At 40.7% G+C, this 14,962-nt stretch overlaps 1 protein-coding gene across 1 annotated transcript in view; it reads left to right on the top strand.

Moving 5' to 3' along the window:
• TANC2 (tetratricopeptide repeat, ankyrin repeat and coiled-coil containing 2) overlaps window positions 1–14,962 on the top strand; it is a 272,846-nt gene that overhangs the window by 183,227 nt on the left and 74,657 nt on the right. Inside the window, exon 10 of the mRNA XM_028157430.2 lies at window positions 13,701–13,982. Coding sequence (XP_028013231.2) covers window positions 13,701–13,982 — 282 coding nt within the window. The remainder of the gene's footprint in view (window positions 1–13,700; window positions 13,983–14,962) is intronic.

Genomic DNA, 14,962 nt, shown 5'->3' on the forward strand with positions numbered 1-14,962 from the left:
GGGGCAAGATCAGACCTGCAGGGGAGGGCAGTTGGGGACGAGATCAGGCCGGCAGAGGAGGGCAGTTAGGGGTAATTAGGCAGGCAGAGGTAGTTGGGGGCGAGATCAGGCTGGCAGGGGAGGGCAGTTAGAGGCGATCAGGCAGGCAGGCAAGTGAGTGGTTAGGAGCCAGCAGTCCCAGATTGCACATCCCCCAAGGGGTCCCCGATTGGAGAGGGTGCAGGCTGGGCTGAGGGAACCCCCCCTCCGTGTATGAATTTCATGCACCAGGCCACTAGTGTTATATATTAACCCATTTTGTCACCATTTCTAATGCAGTTCATTTCTCTGTGTTAATCCATGTTTCTATCTGGTGTAATTTTTCTTCTACCTGGCAGACTTCTTTTAACATATCTTATATTGTGGATCTACTGGTGATAAAGACTTTGTCAGACATATAGAAGTTGAAAAAAATTCATCACTATTTTTTTAAATACTAGGGGCATGGTACACGAAATTTGTGCACTGCGGGGAGTTCCCTCAGCCCAGCCTGCCCCCTCTCACAGACTGGGAGCCCTCAGGGGATGTCCTCCTGACAGCTTAGGCCCGCTCCCTGTGGGGAGCGGGCCTAAGCCGCAGTCTGGCCTCCCTCTGCAGGAGGTGACTGGGCTGATTAGGGGAAGGTGCCAACCCCATCACCCTGCTACTGCAGCCACTGCCAGCCACTGCAGCCACCAAGGTGTTTTCATCAACACGGACTCCAGTCCCTTCACCATGAAAAAATGACAACTTTCTTTTAGGCATTTTCAAGATGTGTCTTTCATAGGATATGACATTGCTTTCTTTCTTTTTTTATTTTTTATCCTCACCTGAGGATATGATTCCATTGATTTTTAGAGAGTATGGAAGGGAGAGGGAGAGACAGAGAGAAACATTAATGTGAGAGGGACACTTTGATTGGTTGCCTCCTGCATGAGCCCTGACCTGGGGCCTAGCTAGGGAGGAGCCTGTAACCTAGGTACATGCCCTTGATCAGAATCGAACCTGGATCCTGCTGTCAGCAGGCCAAGGCTCTATCCACTGAGCCAAACCAGCTAGGGCAGGATATGGCATTTCTTAGCCCCTCCAGCAGCGGACCTTCATTTTTTCCTCCAAGAGTGTGGTGGAAAAACCCTAGATCACCTTCTTGGATTCTTATAACCCAAGTTACCAAGAACACTGCAGCGGCGTACAGGGAGCTTAGCCAGTGAGCGGTCAGAAAAGGTGTTTACGCTCGAACTGGTTTGGCTCAGTGGATAGAGCGTCGACCTGCAGACTGAAGGGTCCCAGGTTTGATTCCTGTTAAGGGCATGTACCTTGGTTGGGGGCACATCCCCAGTGGGGAGTGTGCAGGAGGCAGCTGATCGATGTTTCTCTCTCATCGATGTTTCCGACTGTCTATCCCTCTCCCCTCTTCTCTCTAAAAAAATCAATAAAATATATTTTTTTTAAAAAAAAAGAAAAGAAAAGGTGTTTCCTCTGCAGCTCATGCGCAGAGGACCCCCTGCGTTGTGTCCACTGGGTTTGGGGCGTGTCCCCACTGCCTGGGAGGGCATGCCCCCAAGGCCGCCAGCCAGCTCCGCGTTGTGGGCACTGGGCTGGGGGGTGCAGCAGCCGCCACCACCGGGGGCACACCCCCAGACTGGCAGCCCTGCATTGTGGACGCTGAGCTGGGGGGTGTGGCTCCAGGTCGCTGCTTGGCGCTGGCACATGTGCAAGTGGCCACAGGGCAGGAACATCCGCTTAATGCCTGCACCCATAGGCCCGTAAAGGCCAGGAGCATTCTGGGACCCCGGCTGCTCAGGGCCTATGTGTGGGCCTACAGGCTAGGAGTGGCCTGGGTCCCGAGGATGTTCCCGGGACCCAGGCCGCTCAGCGCCTGTGTATGCAAATTAACCCTCCATCTTTGATGGGTAAATTTGCATACTCACTCCTGATTGGCTGGTGAACTTAATGGAGGTACGGTCAATTTACATGTTTCTCTTTTATTATATAGGATGTTTTTATTAATTTCAGAGAGGAAGGGAGAGGTAAAGAGAGAGAGATAGAAACATTAATGATGAGAAAGAATCATTGATCAGCTGTTTCCTGCACGCCCCCTACTGGGGATAGAGCCCGAAACCCATGGAAATCAAACCTGGGACCCTTCAGTCCACAAGCCGACGCTCTATCCACTGAGCTAAACCGGCTTGGGCCATCACTATTTTTGAAAGACATTTTCACTGAGTATAGAATTCTAGGTTGACAGGTTTTTCTTTTTATAATTTAAAGTTGTAGATCTGCTTTCTCATTTGCATTGTTTCTTAGAAATCTGCTGTCATCTTTATCTTCGTTCCTCTGTGCTTAATGTGTCTTTTTATTCTCTGGATGCTTTTAAGATCTTCTCTTCATCACTTGGTTTGAACAATTTAGCAGGTAATTATAATGTGCCTTGGTGTCATTTTCTTCATCTATCTTGCACTTGAGGTTCATTGAGCTTTTTGGATCAGTGAGTTTATAGTTTTCATCAAATTTGGAAATGTCATAGCCCTCCATTATTACATTCTTTAAATACATTTTCTGTCTCCCCCTCCCTACCTCTTCAGTAACTTCAATTACACCTATATTTGGCCACTTGGAATTGTCCCAGTCACTGATGCTCTTTTTATTTCAGAGGATTCTTATTTTCTCTGTGTGTTTAATTTTGGATAGTTTTTACTCCTATCTCTTCAAGGTCACTCATTTTCTGTAATGTCACTAATCCTATCTAGTGTGTTTTTCATTTCTTATGTTGTATCGTTTTTCTCTAGAAGTTAAATTTGGATCTTTTTTTATCTCGCATGTCCTACTTTTGAACCTGTAGAACAGGTGTCCTCAAACTACGGCCCACAGGCCACATGAGGGTGTTTTTGCCGTTTTGTTTTTTTACTTCAAAATAAGATATGTGCAGTGTGCATAGGAATTTGTTCATAGTTTTTTTTAAACTATAGTCCGGCCCTCCAACAGTCTGAGGGACAGTGAACTGGCCCCCTGTTTAAAAAGTTTGAGGACCCCTGCTGTAGAATACAGTCACTGTTTCAATATCTTTCTCTGCTAATTCTAACATCTCTGTCAATTCTGTGTCAGTTTCAATTGATTGATCTTTCTGCTAATTATGGTTGATATTTTCCTGCTTTTCTGCATGTCCAATAATCTTTGTTTGGATGCCTGACATTGTGAATTCAAACTCATTGGGTGTTGGATGTTTTTGTATTTCTATAAATATTCTTTAACTTCTGTCTGGATTATTAAGTTATTTGGAAACAGTATGATTACTTTTGGGTCTTACCTTTAAAATTTGTTGAATAGGACTGGAACAATATTTATTACAGGTCTCATTATTCTGTACTAGAGGCCCAGTGCATGAAATTTGTGCACAGGTAGAGTCTCTAGGCCTGGCCAGTGATCAGGGCCAATTGGGGCCTTCCTTCCCCTAGCTGCTGGCCACTGGCCGGGGCCTTCCTTTGTTCTATGCTGCCCCCTGGTGGTCAGCGCACGTTGTAGCAAGCGGTCGAGCTCCCAGGCGGTCGAACTCCCAAGGGGACAATTTGCATATTAGCCTTTTATTATATAGGATTACTGAGACAAGACCTTTCTGGATATTCTACCCACTGTCCTGTAAATTGTGAATTTTTTTATTCTGACTGGTAGGAACAGGCACTGTTCCTGGCCCTGTGTAAGCAGTTCCTAGCCCTATGTAAGCCCTATGTGAGCACTCTTCTCTCTAATCCTCTCGGTTAGGTCTTTACCTTGTCTTGAGTGGTTTTCTTATACACATCAGTACTCTGTTGATTACTCAAGGGTTATGCTCCACAAGTCTTCAGAATTATTTCTGTACGGATCTCTCCTTCCCAATACTCTGTCCTCTTAACAGTTGCTACCTTGGTCTGCCTGGGTTCTCAGCTTCATCTTCTCAACTAAGGGAGTCAGCCAGAACCTAACTAGGTTCTACCTCCCCATATCGTGGCCTGGAAATTTTCTCAAGGTAATAAGTGGCATAGGGTTTGTCTTACTTGTTTTTCATCTCTCAGAGTAACTATTTTTCATTGCCTATGTCTAGTGTCTTGAAAACCTTTATTTTATATATTTTGTCTAGAGCTGAATTTGTTTGGGGATTGTTTTAGGTTGGAGAGTAAATCTGGTCCTTGTTATTTCATCTGGGCCAGAAGTGAAAATTCATGTCAAATTTTTAAAAAGAAAATTAATAGATGAGATGGACCAGAGCATAAATCCATCTCTCATTAGAAAACGACTGTCTTGGTAGTTAAATTGTGTTCTCTGTGAGCTAAAATACCTACTATACCTATAATAGCGAAGAATTAAATGCACAATGGTAAATCTCACATTAGTAAGACCTTAGTTACCCAAATGAATGTGTGTAACTTTTCTTTAAAAAAAAGAAAGAAAGAAAATTAGTCTTTAAAAATTTTTATTCTTTCCCCCTCTGGACACTAATTCTAAGGCACATTTCTTCTTTTCCCCCAGCTTCCTGTGGGAATGCTATTCTTTGTCAGTTCCTTGGCCAGCATCCAGACCTTGCTTATGTTATACACAGAGCTGGGAAAATAATAGTTTTTCTTCCCCAACTGTCTTATTTAATATTTATGACAGTAGCCTTTAAACAAGAGTGTATGCCTGAAAAGTGGCAAACAAATGAGCTATTTCCTTTTATTATCTTAATACAGAGCAATGATTTTCAAAGACCTGGGTTTGCATCCTGTAACTGTCTTTTCCCCTAGCCATCCTGTTCTAATAAAACCAAGTCTATCCATATTTCTTTGCAGTTGAGAATGGAAAATCAATATTCAGTATTTTCATTCATGATTTCACTTATTAAATGTTACTGAATATACATACCATATGACAAGAATTGTACTAGTTAAAAAGGACTTAATAGGTTGGGTGATTGTGGTAGGGTAAGTTGATGAGATATGAGAATAGAAGTGTTGGTGTTAACATGATCATGTCAGGTACATATATTTGCTGGCTGTTTACATGAAGTAACCTAGGAATGACAGTATTTTAGGGATGTGCAGAAAAGGAGGAACCATTAAAAGATACATCAGGAGAACTAGAAAAAAGTGTCATCTTAAGCCCAAGAAGGGAATGTATTTCAAAAAATGGGACTTAGTTAAAACTATTAAATACTGAGGAGTGATTAAGAAGCATGAAGGCTGAAAATAAGTTATTAGAATTAACAGTAAGAAAGTCTTTAGTGACTTTAACCAAAAGAATTTCTGAAGAGTAAAATTGAAGGAGGCCAGGCTAGAATGAATTATTGTTGTGTATATGAAGATAGCAAGCATGGCTCTTTCAAAATGTTGGTTAGTGAAAGGAGATAAGTTAGAAGCCTCAAAGGGAAGAGGGCTATGTATGTTCTCAATATTTTTATTTAAGTGTGTGTTGGAGGGGGGTGATTATGGTTGCACTAGATATCTATTTTGGCTTGATAATATGAATAGCGATAGCAGTTAACAGCCAGACACTGTCCTAGGTCCATTACATGCATTAACTTATTTAATCCTCACAGAATCATTGTTATCCCTAATTTTAAAATGAGGAAAACTGAGATATTGAGAACCTAAGTAGCTATCCTAAGGTCACACAGCTAGTGAGTAACAGAGACAAGATGCAAACTGAAGCATCTGGCTCTGAGTCCACACACTTTTACCCACTTTACTATATGATCCCCTGCTGACCCAAAAAGTGATTCTGCTTTATTTAATCTTTAAAAAACAACCACACAGAAGTTATCTGGAATGAACATATCTCAGACTATTATCTTTAGGTTGTCCTTTAGGACATTCTTCAAAAAAATCATTTCCAAAGGTAGGAAGAGCTGCCTACTGTGCTATTCCAGAGCACCAAGAATAAACAACAGACCCTATAGAGATTTGACTCCTGTAATGGGAGAGTGAGCTTTCTGGAAATTCAGTGGACAAATGAGCCCATTCCTCGGTTTAAGTATTTCTTAAGGGGGAAAAGCGTGTCTTTTTACTTATGTTTGGTGCTAATGTGATACCAGGTTTTGTCTGAAGCACATGTGTTTTTCCTCTCCTCTGTGTTGAGAATAGCATGCATGGCATGAACCCTAAAAAGTTATCTTTTGTTCTGAAGAACAGAGGTGCTTCCAGGCTAGACTTTACAGTCATTATGGGAGAATGTGAGGAAATACAATTCTGCTCTTGTTTGCACCAGACCTTGGCTGTGTTACACACTACCCTTTCTCCTGCCAGTCCTGTGACTGACTTCTTTTATGATGATTCATGGTTGTTTTCCATGAGTAAATATGCTTTACTCTAAATCCAGTTAGAGTTCTTTTGCCCCCACTTTCCCTTTCCCTTCTCCTCTTGCTGCAGCTGTTTATATTTGCATTTGGGCTAGTGGATCTGTTAGCCTTAATGCACTTTTGTTTGTTTTTTAAATGTTTACTCTTTGCCTTAGTTAAATAAAGGTCAGTTTTCGCTATAAGCCTAGATATGTAATTATACTTACTGAAGTCTCACAGAGACTGTTTCCTAGAGAGAATTTATTTGTCTGCTGTGAGCCTAATTTGCACTGAAGAGATGCATACACTGATCTGAGTCTAGTGTGGTTATTAAATCCATTTTAAAAACAGCTATCCAAAGCTTGTCTGATTTTTGTGCCCTATTGCAATGTTTTTCCTTTTTTCCTTCAACATTTTATTAGGAAATTTCTCGGATATACAAAATAATGAAAGAATTCTGCAATAAACACTCATATACCCACCACCTTGATCAGATCATTAACATTTTGCTATATTATTTTGTCATATGTCTATACATCTACCCCTTTCTTTATCCACCCATTATTTTTTACAAATTTCAAAGTAAATTGCAGTATACCTTATTGGCATGTTTTGAGAAAGATGGGATGGTCTGTCTGTTCTGGGACTGCCACTTCTTGAATTCCAAGGGTAAGAAAGCCACATCTGTTACTAAATGGTATGGATCAGCTCATCTTTTTCCCTTAGCTCAGCTATAGTTGCTGTGGTAATTTCTCACTGGATTATTTCAGTGGTTTCTGCCTTAGAAAATTTCTTAAAACTAGTTGATATCCCAAACAAAGAAACATATATTTAGGAATATGAACTCCACAGAGAATATTTATTACTTACATGTCCTACAATACAGACCAAAATGCTTTCTTATTCATATGTCCTAACTTTACTCTTGGTACATAAGAAGTATGGCTTTCTTTTAATATACTGATCTGACAAAAGCCTCAGTTTCAGAGGTACAGAAATCATTTCTAGGCTGTTCTTGGTATCTACAGTTGTTTTACCATATGGTACTAGGCTAATTTTGTCTGTTCTTCCCTTGAGGTTTTTGTGAATTGATTACATTTTTAGAAAAATTTTTAAATAACTTTTAAATGTCAAAGCTTTCTCAGTAGAATAAAATATGGTGAGCGATTACGTTAACATGAGAACAAGTTAATAGAATTTTTCCAAAAAATTTAAGAATTAAATCGAGTCTATACTTATTTAATATTATAAAATCACATTGGCCATATCAATGAAAGTCCCTTTTTAAAATAATATGTTTTTATTGATTTTTAGACAGAGAGGAAGGGAGAGAGAGAGAGAGAGAGAAGCATTGATGTCAGAAACATTGATCAGCTGCTTCCTGTACACCCCCTACTGGGGATCGAGTCTGCAAGGAATCAAACCGATGACCTCTTGGTGCATGGGTCAAGGCTCAACCTCTGAGCTACACAGGCCGGGCCATGAAAGTCCCTTTTGATGCACAATATAAAGTAATCTTAGACCTGAACGGATAAGTTAGTTTAGAAAGCAACTGAGTGTGTATGAGTAGCTCTTCTGTCTTTGAAAAGGTCACCTCTGATGAAGCATGTAATTCCTAAAGGGAAGCACAGGAGAAGTGAAGGATAAAGAAGAGAGTCTAACATGTTAGCTAAACCTATCAATTCTGGTCATCAGTTGGAGAACTCATGTCACTTTAAGATTTAATACTTACATACTATAGAGCAGTTACAACATAATATAATAGGGAAAAACCTGAATTTCTGAGTCAGAATTAGGTTTTAATTCTAGTTCTGAAACCAGTTCTGTGTTCCCTAAGTTCTCTGTAACCTTAGGTCTCTCTAGGCATAATTAGACTCATCTCAAGCCAACTGATGTTCTGTTTTCTCCTTCCTCCCCGGGAGTTCTATGACTGTTCAGCCAGAGCTCAGCATGTTTGTCTAAGTGTCTGCCCAGCAAGGGCACTCAAGATACCAGGAAACCCCATGAGGGTTTAGCAGCCCCTGCTATCAAGTGACATTATGGAAAATGATGAAGTAAGGCAATACAATAATCAGTCCCTCCACTGAAGCAACCATGAAGCTGGCACGTCTGACAGAATCAACTTTTTCAGAACTCTGGAATTGCTAAGTGATAAAGGCAAATTATGAAACAGTGTCTATCATATGATCCCATTTTTTGTTTGTAAAATAAGTGTATATGATACAGATAAAACTCAGAATATATAGTATGTGAGTAGTATTTCTCTCTGGCTAGAGGGAACACAATTATTAGTTTTTTGTGTTTTGTTTTTGTTTCTGTTTTTTTTATTGATTTCAGAGAGTAAGGGAGACGGAGAGATAGAAACATCAATGATAAGAGAGAATTATTTATCAGCTGCCTCTTGCACACCCCCTACTGGGGTTTGAGCCCGCAACCCGGGCACCAGAATCAAACCCTGAACCCTTCAGTCCGCATGTTGACACTCTATCCACTGAGCCAAACTAGCTAGGGCGCGGTCGCCAACCTTTCAGACCTCACGGACCACCAGTTTGCGACCACTGAGCTAGGGCATTATTTGTTTACTATTCCTAAATTTTCTATAGTGACTGTATTCTGTGAAAAATAGCAAAAAATAAAATACAGGGGGAGAAACCAAGATGGCGGCATAGGTAAACACCTGAACTGCTGCCTCGCACAACAATTTCAAAACTACAACTAAAAGACAAAACATACATCATCCAGAACCACAGGAAGGCTGGCTAAGTGGAAATTCTACAACTAGAAGGGAAGAGAAAAGCACACTGAGACTCAGAGGAACTGCAGAAGTAAAATGCAGAGGTACGGAGGTGCACGCGCAGAGAGGGCTGGCAACTGAGTACGCGGCTGTCTTTTTTTCAAGCGGGAGGGAGACACAAGCTCCCGACTGCTCTGAACTCCAGTTCTGGGCGAGAATCTGGGGACCCAGACTCATATGGGGAGAAACTGGACTGTCTGGCAGCGGGCAGAACTTGAGGACAGCTTTTTCTCAGAGGTGCTTGCAGCAATTACCGCGGGACACTGAGACCCGGGGCCTCTTAGGGCAGGGCTAATGGGAAGCCATTGCTGTTTGCTCTGCCCTGAGACTCTGCCCCATCCAAGCTGTGCGCAGAGGCTTTTGCATATGAATGGCCTGGTCCTTTGAAATCTAAACTTACCTAACAAACTGCAGCTGAGTCAGAAAGACCCAGAACATCCAAAATAAGGCCCACCGCCCTGCAGCAGCTTGCATTGCTTCACAGCTGGGCCTCATCTGGGCACCTCCAAAACCCAAACAAAAAAGAGGAATCTGTAGATCTCTCTGTAGCTCCTTCTGGGTGGCCTCAGGCAGAGGCTAAATTAGCACTTCCTTGGAGATCCAAGAACCAGTGTACCCAGGGGTCATAATAGGACTATCCAGATTACAACTCCTCAGATCCATAAGGGACACACTCAGGGGGCAGACTCAGTGAGCACCAAAGCCCCACTGAAGCAAGTCTTGCCTCATAAGGATGTCTCCAGCACAGAAGTTCTCCCATCGTAGACACAGCTGATCCTCACAGCCAGTTGGCCTGGAGGTCAATTCCTCCCAGTGATACCAACAACAATCAAGGCTTAACTACAACAAGACTGTGCACACAGCCCACAAAGGGGTGCACCAAGAGTGTCCACCTCAGGTAACTGTGGAGGCTGAGCCACTGGGCCCTATAGGACACCTAGCACACAAAGTCACTCTATCAACTCAGGGAAGCAGCCAAATGCAGAGACAAAGAAACAGGTCACAAATGAAAGAAATGGAGGAAAGCAAACGACTGAATATAGAGTTCAAAACCACGGTTATAAGGTTTTTCAAGAATTTTCTAGAAAAGGCCGATAAATTTTGTGAGACCCTTGAGGATATGAAAAAGGACCAACTGGAAATTAAGCATACACTGACTGAAATAAAAAATAATATACAGAGATCCAACAGCAGACTAGAGGATCGCAAGAATGAAGTCAAAGATTTGAAATACAAAGAAGCAAAAAACACCCAACCGGAAAAGCAAAAAGAAAAGAGAATCCAAAAATATGAAGATAGTGTAAGCAGTCTTTGGGACAACTTCAAGTGTACCAACATCCAAATTATGGGGATGCCAGAAGAAGAAGAGAGAGCAAGATACTGAAAACCTATTTGAAGAAATAATGACAGAAAACTTCCCCCACCTGGTGAAAGAAATAGACTTACAAGTCCAGGAAGCGCAGAGAACCCCAAACAAAAGGAATCCAAAGAGGACCACACCAAGACACATCATGCCGAAACTGGTTTGGCTCAGTGGATAGAGCATCGGCCTGCGGACTCAAAGGTCCCGGGTTCGATTCCGGTCAAGGGCATGTACCTTGGTTGCGGGCACATCCCCAGTAGGGGGTGTGCAAGAGGCAGCTGATCGATGTTTCTCTCTCATCGATGTTTCTAACTCTCTATCTCTCTCTCTTCCTCTCTGTAAAAAATCAATAAAATATATAAGAAAATTAAAAAAAAGACACATCGTAATTAAAATGCCAAGAGCAAAAGACAAAGAGAGAATATTTAAAGCAGCAAGAGAAAAACAGTTAGTTACCTACAAGGGAGTACCCATACGATTGTCAGCTGATTTCTCAACAGAAACTATGCAGGCCAGACGGGAGTGGCAAGAAATAGTCCAAGTGATGAACAGCAAGAACCTACAACCAAGATTACTCTACCCAGCAAAGCTATCATTCAGAATTGAAGGTCAGATAAAGAGCTTCACAGATAAGAAAAAGCTAAAGGAGTTCATCACCACCAAACCAGTATTATATGAAATGCTGAAAGGTATTCTTTAAGAAGAGGAAGAAGAAGAAAATGGTAAAGATAAAAATTATGAACAACCAATACATATCTATCAACAAGTGAATCTAAAAATCAAGTGAATAAAAAATCTGATGAACAGAATAAACTAGTGAATATAATAGAGTCAGGGGCATAGAAAGGGAGTGGACTGACAATTCTCGGGGGGAAAGGGGTGTGGGGGTGCGGGAAGAGACTGGACAAAAATTGTACACCTATGGATGAGGACAGGTAAGGGCTGAGGGGCGGGGTGGGTACCGGGTGGAGGGGAGCTATGGGGGGTGGGAGGGAAGAGGAACAATTCTAATAATCTGAACAATAAAGATTTATTTTTTTAAAGAAGAAAAAAACAAACAAAAAAAGATCTGTCTAAAAAAATAAAAATAGTTTGCAGAGAAAGAGAAAAAAAAATAAAATAAAATGCAACTGTTTGGCAGTTTCTCAAAAAGTTAAATATAGAGTTTTCATATGACCTAGCAATACCGTTCCTTGATATATACCCAACAGAATTAAAAACATATGTACACAAAAACTTGTACATGAGTATTCAGAGCAGCATGATTCATAATAATTAACCCAGGTGTTCTTCAGCTGATAAATGGATAAAAATAATGTGATATAGGCATACAATAGAATATTATTTGGCAATAAAAATGAATGAAGTACCAATATATGCTACAACAAAAATGAACCTCAAAAACATTATGGTAGGTGAAGGAAGTCAGACCTAAAATGCCACATATTATATGATAACTTGTGTGTGTAATGTCCAGAATAAGCAAGTCTGTAAAGAGAGAAAGTCTCTGATTGCCAGGGGCTGGAATATACTAAAAACCACTAAATTGTATACTTTAAAAGGGTGAATTTTATGGTATGTGAATTATAGTTCATAAAATAATGCTTAAGAAAAGTAAAATAGAATCTATTAGCTATAAGACACTAGAATTTAAAAAAAATATTTTTAGGAAGTTATAGTCTAATTTTCACTGAGCTGTGATTATAGTTATGGATTTTAAAAGGGTAAGTTTTGGCAAAGAGATGTGAATTAGGAAATTATAAGTGACCATGTAGCTGTATCTCCACAGCCCTTTTTTTTTTTTTTTTTTAAGTGAAATTTGGGGACATTTTAAACTGATACAGGAAACTATTTGCTTCTATTATTAGAGTTTGGCTTTATATTTTTAATTATTTGCACTACTTTTGTAATTGTCATCCTTTTATAAAATGCTCAGTTATCATTCTAATGGATTTCAGACAGTTTTAAATGAGAGTGTACATATATGCATGCTTATGTATTTTTCTTAAGTAAGCTGCCATATCTAGATTTCATTTTATGATATGTAAGTGGTTTAGGTATGTTCTAGAATAATAAAACAGTATACATAGATCTCATTTCCTTCTTTATGATTTCCTTTTCTCCTGTTCTCTTTCCCACCCCTGGCCCTTATTTTCCAAAATATAAAATGGGTTTAGAGTGTCATACCTTATTTTTAATTGATTCTTTCAGTATGTATTTATTGAGCACCTACTATGTTTGAAAGCACTGTGCTAAGTTAAAGATACAAACAGATAAAATGATACATCTTAGAGCTACTCTCAGAATAGTTATGGGAGAAGGCATTTAACTCCGGTATGAGAGGTCAGGCAGGACTTCTTTTTACCATCAATACAATTAGAACTTTGATCTCTAAAACCAAGTCACATCTATTACACATTTTTGGAGAACTATTGAAAGTAGAACTCCTACTTGGCACATCCCACAACTACATTAGCACAGAAAAGCAATAGAGATTCATCCCCAAGACAGGTGTATATAAGTCAAAAATCTTTTTAATTGGCATGGATACAATTAGTACAAGTGCAAAGACATTAGGTGAAACTTTGGTTTCTACTTCTTTGACTGCTTAAGACCTTTTAAACCATCAGCTTTAGAGGCTTTGCTTCCTTTAATATATGTATATATATAAAATCGTGAACTTAAAGGAATTTCTAGTTTCATTGGTATTTTTAAAGAAACTTTACCTTGCTTTCCACAGGACTGGTATATACTAGTATGGCCATATTGGTTGTTAATGTTGATAGATGCCCTTACTGATTGGTAAGGACCCGCCAGTCTGGTCTCTCCCCCAGGAACTCCAACTCTGCACCTCCTCACAGTCCGACAATTACAAGGTTATCCCCAGGCATAGAAGGGGGCCTTCAGGACCCTACTTTTTTACTACTTGTGCATCTATCCTGATTGCTAGTGCCCAGGCCATCCCCATTGTTTAATAGTTTTTAATATTACCCTGACTTTCTGACTGTCCCATAAATCATTACTGTTTCGACAGTGTTTGTGTTCTGCCAACTAGAGTATCAAATGGCTCTAGGTCACCTGTCATTGCTTATCTGCATAGAACCAAAATCAGAGTTTTATTATTTTCTGAATAAGCCAGAATACCATCATACTGTAACTCTAAGTTGATGCTTTTTGTCTTTATTTCTCTCAATGCTGATAGTTTGGCCTAAGTTCTTTTTTCTTATTGTTCCTTCTAGTTCGCTTTGCACCTTATAGACCTCCAGATATCTCCCTGAAGCCTCTGCTCTTTGAAGTGCCCAGCATCACTACAGAGTCAGTGTTTGTTGGCCGGGACTGGGTTTTCCATGAAATAGATGCTCAACTTCAAAGTTCAAATGCCAGCGTGAACCAAGGAGTAGTGATTGTGGGAAACATTGGGTTCGGCAAAACCGCCATCATCTCCAGACTTGTGGCCCTCAGCTGCCATGGAACACGGATGAGACAGATCGCCTCAGACAGCCCACATGCCTCCCCCAAACGTAAGTATTCCTTTTTAAAGAACTCCCTGCTTCATTGCTCTGAATTTTTTTTCTAACATATTTATATTGTCTCATATCCTTTTATTTTCTGACTAGAGGCCCAATGCACGAAATTTTGTGCACGAGTAGGCCTTCCTTCCTCTGGCACCCGGGACCCGGGCTTCCCTCTGGCACCCGGGACCTGGACTTCCCTTGCAGCCCTGGCTTCGTCCAGAAGGACGTCCAGTCTAATTAGCATATTATGCTTTTGTTATTATATATCTGCAAATCCTGACTTGTATGTGAGGACCATTAATTCAGAGTTGAGGGAAAGAATATAATACTCTCCTTACATTTATTCCACATATCCAACAGTCACCTCAGTGTGACTCGGGGGGAAAAAAACTTTCAGAAAAATGTATGACTCTTCCCTACTGGCTATCTGGCTTGTCTGTCCTTTGGAGAATAACTACAGCAATTGCCTGTAAGAGCCGTTTGCATTCATCACTGTCAGGTTTGCTCAGCCTGTGCCCAGGTCTCCTTGTTACATGCCAGCACAATCTGTTTATGCCTTCATTTCCTTGCCATTGATGTCAGTATTGCACTGCTTGGGCTTGAACGTCATTGTGCCCTTGAAGGGTTTCTCCTGCTTCCTTGTGAGAAGATGCTAAGACCTCATATTTATCCATACTTCTTTCATCCCAGGCAGAGCACAGCTTGGGATGATCACCACCAGGATCTTGTTTACTTATTTTTAGAATACTCATATGGCCCCTAATGCCAGATACTGTCTGACAGCTTAGTAAGTCTTAATTCATCCAATCCTATCAACTCAGTGAGGTTGGTCCTGTTGTCTTCATTTCATAGATAAGTGATTTGAGGCTCAGAGAGGTTAAGCAAACCTCCCAGGTTTTATAGCCAGTAAATGGTGAAACTAGAATTTAACACTAAGCAGTCTGGTTTCAGAGGCCATTCTCTTGCCCATTTTGCTCTCCTTTTTG

This window comes from Eptesicus fuscus, chromosome 20 (assembly GCF_027574615.1).
Source record: "Eptesicus fuscus isolate TK198812 chromosome 20, DD_ASM_mEF_20220401, whole genome shotgun sequence".
Taxonomy (NCBI): domain Eukaryota; kingdom Metazoa; phylum Chordata; class Mammalia; order Chiroptera; family Vespertilionidae; genus Eptesicus; species Eptesicus fuscus.